Here is a 10,098-nt window from a genome sequence, read left to right as displayed (position 1 = left end):
GAGGCGAGGTGGCATGGGAGGGCCGCCGGCCGACTGGGGCAGGAACCTTGGTGGTAGGTTGGTAGGCAGCGCGGCAGCCGTTGGCCAGGGTGGAAGGCCGGCGGCGCGGGATGGGGGTGGTGGGAGAAATAAGACAAGGCCGGGGGAGGTGCTTCTTCGATGTATCTGATCCCAGTCGCACCTGCGACACTGGGAATAGCCCTCGGGGAGGTGGTGGAGCCGCCCGCTCGGACAACGCAGGGTCGGTTAGAAATGGGCAGGGACGACACTATAACATAACTCTTTAGAATAAGCCACGAACGTTAAGAACATGGGTTAGTTTATTTGCTTCGTTAGTCATTACTGGGATATAATACTGGCATCTCTGCCAATTGCCAATTGGCGTGCGCTAGGTCGTTTGAAAAACTTAATCTTTTGTCGCATAGCTAGGATTGGGAGACGATTCTTTGGAACACGATAGGATAGGATATGGAGTGATGATGAATTGATAAGTGAATGTGGTCATTGCTTGACTTTTAGTTAGCTAGCGTACAAGGCAATGCATTAAGCTATATATATATATATATATACACACACACAAGATCAAGCTTACCCTTTGCATTGCATCCACGCAACTGATAGCGAGCTCCTCGCCATGATTCCTCCTCTCCTCACCGTCCTTTTGGTCGCCGCCGCCGGCACGGTCTCCTGCAAGCCTCACCGCCACCCGCTGGATCCACTCTCCGCCGTGGAGCTCACCGCCGTGCGCTCCGCCGTGCTTGCCTCCCCGCTCGTCCCCGACCGGCCTATCAGCTTCCACTACGTCGGCCTCGATGAGCCCGACAAGGCCGACGTCCTCTCCTACGCTTCCTCCTCTTCCTCCTCCCACCGCCGCCCCGTCCTCCCTCGCCGCGCCTTCGTCGTCGCACGCGCCGGGGGCCGGTCCCACGAGCTCCGCGTCGACGTCACCAACACCTCCGCGCCGTCCGTCACCTCGCACGCCGTCCACCACGGAGCTGGCTTCCCGAGGTTCACGACGGAAGAGATGGCCGCCGCCGGAGCGCTGCCGCCCAATTACCCTCCGTTTGTGGAGTCCGTGCGGCGGCGCGGGCTGAACGTCAGCGACGTCGGCTGTGGGGTCTTCTCGATGGGGTGGTTCGGCGGCGAGGCGGGCAAGGCCAGCAGCGGCAGGCTGACGAAGATGCAGTGCTTCGTGTTCGGCGGGGCCACGCCCACGGCCAACTTCTACGCGCGGCCGCTGGAGGGCGTGACGCTGCTGGTGGACCTCGACCGGATGGCCGTCGTTGGGTACAGGGACAGGGTGGTCTCCCCGGTGCCCAAGGCGGAGGGGACGGACTACCGGGCGGCCGAGGTCGGGCCGCCGTTCACCGGCCCCGTCACGGCGCCCGGCGTGGTCGTGCAGCCGGAGGGCAGCGGCGTGAAGATAGACGGCCGCGTTGTCAGGTACTACTTGACTAGGTGGCATCAACTTGCTTCTTCGATCATGAACCCTTTTTTCTATTGCAAAACTTGTTCAAGTCACATGGCTAATTAAGTCAACTAGCGACTCGATCCCTTCTGATTATTATCTCCACGACTGTCTATTAGACTTTGTGGCTTGGCATGTCATGGAATCAACAGCAACTTGCACTAGTAAATTGGACGGCTGCTGCCATGATCAAATTTTTATTTCAGATCGAATCAAGATGCTCAACTATATATCCAACTGATCCGTTTTATTTCTATGCATGCAATTGGACTTTGCATATTTTAAGCAACTTCCATTGTAAAATTAATGCTAACAGAGACACGGAACATGGTAAGCTTTCTCCACACGCATGGTGTTCATTTTAAATTTCATGTTTATCAACAACCGTAAAGATGTAAACACCGTATTTGATTGTTGGCTCGGTCAAACTAACATGAAAACCTAATTAAGCATCATATTGATTATTGGGTCGGTCTTTGACCAAATAACGACCTATTACAACAAAAATACAAAACACTAAGAGTTTCAGAAGAGAACAGCCCAGTTTAGCCGTGATCAGATAGTTTTCTGGTTGAGGGACAACCTAGTTTATTTGTCACAGCTCGGAATTTTCTGGTTGCAAGAAAACCAGGTTGTCTGTCCTCAAAGTTACCCAAGACAGATTCAGAAAACCCAGTTTATCCGTGGTCAGAGTTCCCTGGTTCAAAGTCATCCCAGTTTGCCTATGCTTAGTCTTATTAGTGATGTACTTCCCGAAAGGGCACTAGAATGTTGTATTCACCACGCCACTTACACATCACCAACAGCAACCACACATCCTGATGTTCATTTAATTACAAAAACCACATTTCAGCATATGGTTCCATTCATCTAACCATGACATCCTACCTCCATCCCTTTGACTGCAGATGGGCCAACTGGGAGTTCCACGTGGGCTTCGACATACGCGCCAGCACAGTCATCTCCATGGCATCGGTCCACGACGGCGATGCCGGCACGTGGCGGCAGGTGCTCTACCGCGGTTTCGTCTCCGAGATCTTCGTGCCGTACATGGACCCGGAGGAGGAGTGGTACTTCCACGTGTTCATGGATGCCGGCGACTACGGCCTAGGGGCCTCGGCGTTCCCGCTCCAGCCCGGCGCCGACTGCCCGGCCAATGCCGTCTACATGGACGGCTTCTACGCCAATGCGGATGGGCAGCCCGTCAAGGCCGAGAACGCCATCTGTGTGTTCGAGCGGTACGCCGGCGACGTTGCCTGGCGCCACACCGAGGCCGCCTTTCCAGGCCAACTGGTAATAACCTCTAGCCATCTTGTATGCTAAAGGGTACAGGGACAATACTGCCTCATCCACGATGTTGTTTTTCTATGCAGGTCACGGAGGTGAGGCCGGACGTGACGCTGGTGGTGAGAACGGTCGTGTCGGCGGGGAACTACGACTACACATTCGACTGGGAGTTCAAGACGGCGGGCTCCATCAAGTGTGTGGTATGTAGTATCGACCACTACTACCTCATGGATTCCCCTTACTATAGTTACTCTCATGAGGTCGATCCAAACATGGCCGGGTTGCAGGTGTCTCTCAGTGGCATCCTGGAGATGAAGGCCACGTCCTACACGCACGTCGACCAGATCAAGGAGGACGCGCACGGCACCCTACTCGCCGCGAACACCGTCGGCGTCTACCACGACCATTTCGTCACGTACCACCTGGACCTAGACGTTGACGGCACCGAGAACTCCTTCGTCAAGAACACGGTCGTCCCCAGGCGCAACACCGGGGACCCCGCCACGGGCGGCGCCGACACTCCGAGGAGGAGCTACTGGACCGTACGCCGCGAGGTGGCGGAGACGGAGGCGGATGGCCAGGTGAACATCAACAGTGGTGGTCCAGCGGACCTGCTGTTTGTCAACCCCAGCAAGAAGACCAGCGTCGGCAATGAGGTCGGGTACCGGCTCATCCCGGCTGGTGCGACGGCGTCCTCGCTGCTTTCCGACGATGACTACCCGCAGCGCCGCGCCAGCTACTCCAAGAAGCAGGTGTGGGTGACGCCGTACGACAAGTCGGAGAAGTGGGCGTCCGGGCTGTACGCGGAGCAGGGCACGGGAGACGACAACCTGGCTGCCTGGAGCAGGAGGAACAGGAGGATTAAGGAGGAGGACATTGTTCTGTGGTACACTCTGGGCGTGCACCACCTCCCATACCAGGAGGACTTTCCAGTAATGCCTACGGTGAGTGGCGCCTTCGAGCTCCGACCGTCGAACTTCTTCGAGAGGAACCCGTTGATGAGAATGAAGCCGCCTGGTAACCCAAACTTCCCAAACTGCTCCTGCCACATTTGATCCTGGCTTTGATAAATAAAGCAACCACATGTATTTGAGTCGATTCAAACCCTAAAGGTTATTAATTGTTTGCAGTGCGATATGTATTTGAAGATTTAACAGTTATTGTTGTAGCCTCAGGCACACGAATAATCATCTAGATAAAACATAATGCAATAAGATTTCCGAAATGAAAGATCGAGAATGCTTGCAAATTGCGATTCTCGGATGCTCGATCTGTCACCCATCACTTGTACTTGATGCATCTTGCTCTCTGCACTTCAGTGACCTCTGGAGCTCCCTTTGTACACGACCAACATTTATTTTATCTCTAATTAGTCAGAGGCACTAGCCTATCAACCCGTGCTCCCGAAGGACTGTCCAAACAAAATTGGGATAAAAAATAACAGAGCCCCCACGTCGCCTCTCTCGGGTGGCACGGCCTTTGGATGCCCGTGTGGCAGCGAGGATGGAGGCGGCAAAGCACTCCCTTTCTTCCCCATCTAGTCCCTCCGATTTGTTTGCGTGCTCGTGCTGGATGCGGCGGTCTCCGGTCCTTGCGCCGGTGGTGGTAGCCGGATCCAGCCTCTTCCCGACTAGAGCTGGAGGCGTCGCCACCGCCTAAATGGCTGTGATGGGCGTCCACAAGGACGACGGAGGCAGGGTCTCTTCGGGCAATGGCAGCAGGTGGAGTACCCCTTGCTGCCTCCTCTTCTCTTGCTATTGGCCGCTGGCGTACGGGGTGCGCAGCAGTGTTGTGAAATGCCGTGCTGCCTAGTCGCTGTCCGCCTCCCTCGCTGCGCTACGCCGGAGTGTTGCCGGGCGGTATGACTGTGCCCTTTGGATCAAGATGCCCCCGCCCTGGTGGCAGTGCCGGATCCAGGGGCTAGCATGACAGCTGGATGGAGGATGGAAAAGCTTGCTGGTAAGGACATCGACGAGGCTCAGTCCTCAGAAGGCGGACTGCCGGTATGGGTGCTTCTAGTGGGCGTGTATGGCGACAGCCTCATCGGCATCTAGCCAATTTAGCGCCGGTGTTTGAACATGGGTTCGGAAAGCACAGGGAGAAATCCCCGCCCAGGCTAGCCGGCAGTGGTGACGCTTCTTGCTGCTTTCCTCCTAGGAGGCCTTGCCGATGCGCTGCCCTATTTGCACGTCCGTGTTGACGCCGAGTGCTACAGGAAACTATTTGAGAAAGCTAGCTCTTGTCCGGCATGACGCTGGTGTCGACATTGGTGCCAATTCTTGATGCCACTACCTCCCTGGAGGCAATGTCAATATCACCTCGCACCTATGTGCTAGGCGAAGGTTTATACGAAAAATTCAATAAGCAATAGATAATCCGGACATCGAGTTTCTAAGCGGATGAGAGATGTGATGGATTGATGCTGTGTGAATATATTGCACTACTACCAGGTAATTCTACTCTCTCTCTCGTACTGTCCTTGCTTCACTAGTCTACTAAAGCATCTTATTATTATATACATTGCTCCTTTACTTTCTCTCTATGCGGGACCTAGCTTATTGTTAGTACATGTGATTTGTGTGAGATGACTTCTGTCTCTGTGTCTCATCACCTCATCGGTTCCCTCGGGATCTGGCCCAGTGTTTGCTTGCGGCAAAGCATCATAACATCTCTCCTGTCGATGCCATAAATTTTGGGTGTTCCATAGAGCGTTGAGATGTGATCCAACCAAGTTAGCAAATGATGGAAGACATGTCGTATATAGTGTTAGGAACCGGAGCCATGAACAAGTTTTTTGCGCCCATGGCAGTATCAGGAATGCCATTACTACTTATCCCAGTTTTCCAACTAGGGAACTGGCTTTTATTCCGGTTTCCCAACTGGGAAACCTTTTTGTACAAGCTACTATGCAACCGGGACCAATGTGATTTCTTAGAAACAAAAAAAAAGCTCGCCTACGCACAGAGCTCGTCTACGTCGCAGACCAGCTTCTCCTATCCCAAACATTTCTCCAAATTTGTAATCACAAAATCAATTACAATCACAAATTAATCATTCATAAAATAAATCAAAACCACAAAAAATAATCATTCACAAATCAATACCGGTCACATATACATATTGGAAAAAAGTAAAAAATAAACTCAGTGCCCGCCAGGCCACCAACTGCATGGGAGCCGCCATCGTCGGGGGCCTGGCCACGCCGCCCATTGGGACCCAGCCGAGCTGCCCCCATCGGGCCTTGCCGCTGGGACCCGGCCGAGCTGCCCCTGTGGGGCCTGGCTGCGCGGGCCTGGCCATGTTGCCCGCCGGGGCTAGCCGGCCGAGTAGACCAAGCCGAGCACCTCCTGCCGAGGCCTGACCGCGCTTCCCGCCAGAGTTGCGCTGAGCCGCTATAGGAGATGAGGGAGGGAGGAGAGGATAAGTGTTGGGAGAGGATGACTGAGTGGTGAGACTGTGAAAGAGGAGTCGTGGAGAAGATAGGGGGGAGAAGATAAGGAGGAGGGTGAGATCGAGAATCGGAGTCGGGCGACAGCCGAATTTTTTTTATCCCGGGTGTAGGCTTCCTTCGGGACTAAAAGTGTCGTTTTGATCTCGGTTGGAAGCTGGAGCCGGGACTAAAAAGTGATCTTTAATCCTAGTTTGGAGCAACAACCGAGACAAAAGACCCCTCCTTCCTTCCCATTGGCCCCTAGTTATTGGACCCGGGACTAAAGCTTTAATTGGTCCCAGGTCAAATGATTGCCGGGACAAATATGCAGGATCAAAGATCCTTTTTGTAGTAGTGCATGGTGATGGGCTCAGAGCCTCACCTGGTTCACAATAATCTTGGCACTCATCTGTCCTCAGTAGTTAGTAGTAGCTACGCCCTGAACAACAATAGGGAAGCATGATTTTGTCTAGAGCAACTACGGACTGATGAACTAATCATGCATAGCCTTTCGTGAATAAAGTCTGGATATATTGCACTGTGATGATGTAGAAGCCGGGATATCGAATTATTCCCTTATGTAAAAATGCATAGCCTTACGTGAACCATCACTAGCTATCTGTCAAGAGAAGAGAACTATTCGACTTTGGTTAAAATGAAATAGGTCCCTTGCTTACACTATGTTTTGTAAAAATCGCAACTACTGCAATGAAGTGTAACTATTATTAATTGATAGCTTATCTTGGCAGTGTTCGACAGTGAGACAGTGAGCGAAGAAGGTGTTGACAACCTGAAGTTATGTTGTATTTTTTTGCGACATGTGGATGAAATTTTATTTTACATGTCTCTTGTAAAATTGGGTAGTAAGTTTATCATGATTACCACTCATTGAAGTAGACCTTTTTCCAAACCAAGAATTGAAATTGTTAGGTTCCTGGCATTTAATTTATACTGGCTTCATACAAAAAAAAACACTCCTGAAAGTAAGTCACTCGTCAGACCCCTGTTGCATCCCGCAAGATAGATTCATTCATGGAGTAGTGCACAGTGAACACTTGGGCATCAAGAGAAACCAATGTACTATAAATTACTTGATTGGCTTGGATGCATCAGGATTTTAGCTACTACGCTCAGTGATTGGTGGCCTCATTGCGACGAGGGAGCATGTGTGCTGCCTTCTTATTGGGGATGGGATTTTGTAGCCCGGTGTCCCATGCTGTACTGGCAGTGATAGCGAGAGGTTGAAGAGAGGACACAGGGAAATTAGACTACCTACCAACTCAAGTAAGTTCTCTTGACAGGACACTGCTGTAACAAGAGACTGTCAAGAACAATTATTAGTCACTCAGTTCTTCTATATATATTTTTTAGAACAACCGAATGCTGCAACGTAGAATAGCATATGGGTACATATATATAGTCACTGCCCCATTGCATTCACATGACTCCGGTCACGAAAGAAAACAAACTACAAGATTAGTTGATCATATGCTCCCGTGCAACATAGATGGGCTTGGGGTGCATCAGGATAGTTGCCAGTAAACACAATGCTACTTCCTGTGGCGGTGTCGTGTCATCCATGGAACCAACTAGCAATGCTTTCTCATGTAATGCCATGGAAAGAAAACGAATCAGAAAACCAGATAGCAAGCTGGGCCACTGCAATTCTGATGAACAAGCACTCTTATCCACCGCTGGCTGCTGCGGGGAATGCCCGTACTGTTAGGAATGGTGGATGGGCTGTCAGCATCACTTGGTGCATGTCGGCGTTTACTGCCAAACCTGCTCAGAGATATCATCAGCAGTAAGGTTTGTAGGTAGGGATTGACTGCTCTGGAACTCAATGGTATAAGGAACACAAAGATTTAGATAGGTTCGGGCCTGAGTCGCGTAATGCCCTATGTCCTGTGTGGTTGTTTGTATTGCTTTAGGTGTTGATGTGTTTTGAGGGGTACCTGCTCGCCCTTATATATTCGGGGGGACAGGTTTACATGGAAAGTCCTAGCCGAATACAGTTGGAGTCCTACTACATCACGATCGGGTAGTTTCCTTTATACTGCGGCTAGTTCTACGCCTATCTAAGTAGTTACAAGAGAAGTAAGGCACATCCATGAGCTATCCCTTACTCTAGAACATTCTATGCCTATAAGCAGTCCCGCTGCCCCTGGTCTGACAAGCCCCCGAGCTCTTCGTAGCCGAGTTCTGCAGGCATCGAGTACTTGGCCGGGCATCTTCGAGTACTTCAAGTAGCCAGAACATCTTTCTAGTTGATTCTGGTCCTTCCTTCAGATACATCGAGTAGTCTTCCAAGTACTCCTGGTTACTTCGAGGCTGTGAGGTGCTCAAGCCCCGGAATCTTGATCATATATGGTGCGCGAAGTACTCGCGCTCCATATGGAGTAGCCCCCGAGCCTTAGGTTGAATTGCAGAATCAGGCTTAGGGTCACTTCAATCTTTTTGCTTCCTTATTTTTCAAAAAAATTGAAAAATAAATCTCTGATACACATATCCCGCAGCCCCCGAGTCTTGAATTTAAATCTCTCCATTTAGATTTAAGAATCAAAGAAAACTCGTGGCAGAATAAGTAATGAAAACTTCCCTAAAAAGGAAAGAATTTGTTGATCTCCCAAATATTCACAAAATTACCACCTGAAACCATATAAATCCATCTGATAACTTGTGAGGGTTTTACCCTTTGAACTCCTGGCCGCCGTCAAATTTAGATCCACACTTGCCCGTTCCCAGTGTCATCCATAGCCCCTCTCGTAGCCCCCGAGCCTAAACTCGTGACGTTGAGATAGCTCCCAAGAAGGACAAATCCAAGGTTGAAGAGGAAGCAGTTGTCAATCTTTCAACGGGTTGACAGAAAAGCAAAATGTCTGAATCAGTGGTGCAAGAACTGGAGAATTTGGGTCTCCTCCAAACTTAGGGCGTGATCCAATGGCGTGCAGGGAAAGGAGAAGATTACCCTATGGAAGGTACCATTGAAACCGTTGTGTTCCGTGATTTCGTGGAACGTGGCCTTGCACTTTCCGTGTCGGAATTTTTCTATGCTCTTCTGCAATTCTGGGGAATCCAATTGCATCATCTGACTCCCCAATCTATTTTGCATCTTTCTATTTTCACTCATTTCTGCAAAGCATTCCTTGGCATTCTTCCCCATTTTCACCTTTTTCAACATTTCTTCATCCTTGTTCCCGTCCCAAATGCCAGCAAACCTACCGTTGTTGGCGGATGTGAACTAATACTCCGCCCTGAAACTCGGGACGAGTACTTAGCGTATGATCCATCGGGTAAAGGACTCGAGTGGGAGAAATTCTTGTTTCATGTCAGGAACTTTGAATCTCCTCTTCTAGAAAGAGTTCCTGGTGCCCCCCAAGTCCAAGAAAACTGGACAAGTATAGGACCTGGTGGCCAACAAGTCGAGTGCCTCCTTAGAGTCATTGCACAGGTGAAAAACAAGGGAGTTACCAGAGATCACGTGGTTTTCTCCTTTGTGAGCTGTCGGATCCAGCCTCTACAGCATCGACAACATCCATCCTTTAGATATGAAGGGAAAGAAGATGCTACCAGAATGTCTCTAGAACCAATGGCGCATTCTGATGTAATCAGAAGATGTTGTAAAGTACTCGATAATTTTGACAAATCTTTGAAGCCTCCAACACTTTTCTGGGCCAAGAATCCTCCCGAAAATGCATGGGTAAGTGTTGAAAAACACCGCCGAGTACTTGTAATTAAAGTTTTTATCTTCTGACGGACCTTTGCTTCTTTTGCAGAAAAATTATAAGACATGGCTTTGTATGCCTCCAACTCTGTAGATGCTGCTTCCGATGATAGCAAGAAACGGAAAGCCGCTCCTGGAGCTTTGCTGCGGAGAAAAATACCTCATGTTGATGCTGGCCAGTAAGAATCT

The 10,098-nt window shown here is 50.3% G+C and overlaps 1 protein-coding gene across 1 annotated transcript; it reads left to right on the top strand.

The window, feature by feature from the left end:
* The first annotated feature begins 590 nt into the window (after nucleotides 1–590).
* On the top strand, nucleotides 591–4,004 carry LOC120659696 (primary amine oxidase 2-like). The gene is made up of 4 exons (XM_039937918.1): nucleotides 591–1,443; nucleotides 2,377–2,761; nucleotides 2,842–2,955; nucleotides 3,043–4,004. Exons 1-4 carry the CDS (start codon nucleotides 635–637, stop codon nucleotides 3,808–3,810), a joined length of 2,076 nt encoding a protein of 691 aa, XP_039793852.1. The 5' UTR covers nucleotides 591–634; the 3' UTR covers nucleotides 3,811–4,004.
* Nucleotides 4,005–10,098: the final 6,094 nt, after the last annotated feature.

Source organism: Panicum virgatum, chromosome 2N (assembly GCF_016808335.1).
Source record: "Panicum virgatum strain AP13 chromosome 2N, P.virgatum_v5, whole genome shotgun sequence".
Classification (NCBI taxonomy): Eukaryota; Viridiplantae; Streptophyta; class Magnoliopsida; order Poales; family Poaceae; genus Panicum; species Panicum virgatum.
This window is presented reverse-complemented; position numbering and strand designations above follow the sequence as displayed.

Coding starts and splice junctions, on each gene's coding strand:
- LOC120659696 (XM_039937918.1), top strand. CDS start 635: ATGATTCCTCCTCTCCTCACCGTCCTTTTGGTCGCCGCCGCCGGCACG. Junction 2,762..2,841: donor CCGCCTTTCCAGGCCAACTG/GTAATAACCTCT, acceptor TTTTCTATGCAG/GTCACGGAGGTGAGGCCGGA. Junction 2,956..3,042: donor CGGGCTCCATCAAGTGTGTG/GTATGTAGTATC, acceptor GCCGGGTTGCAG/GTGTCTCTCAGTGGCATCCT.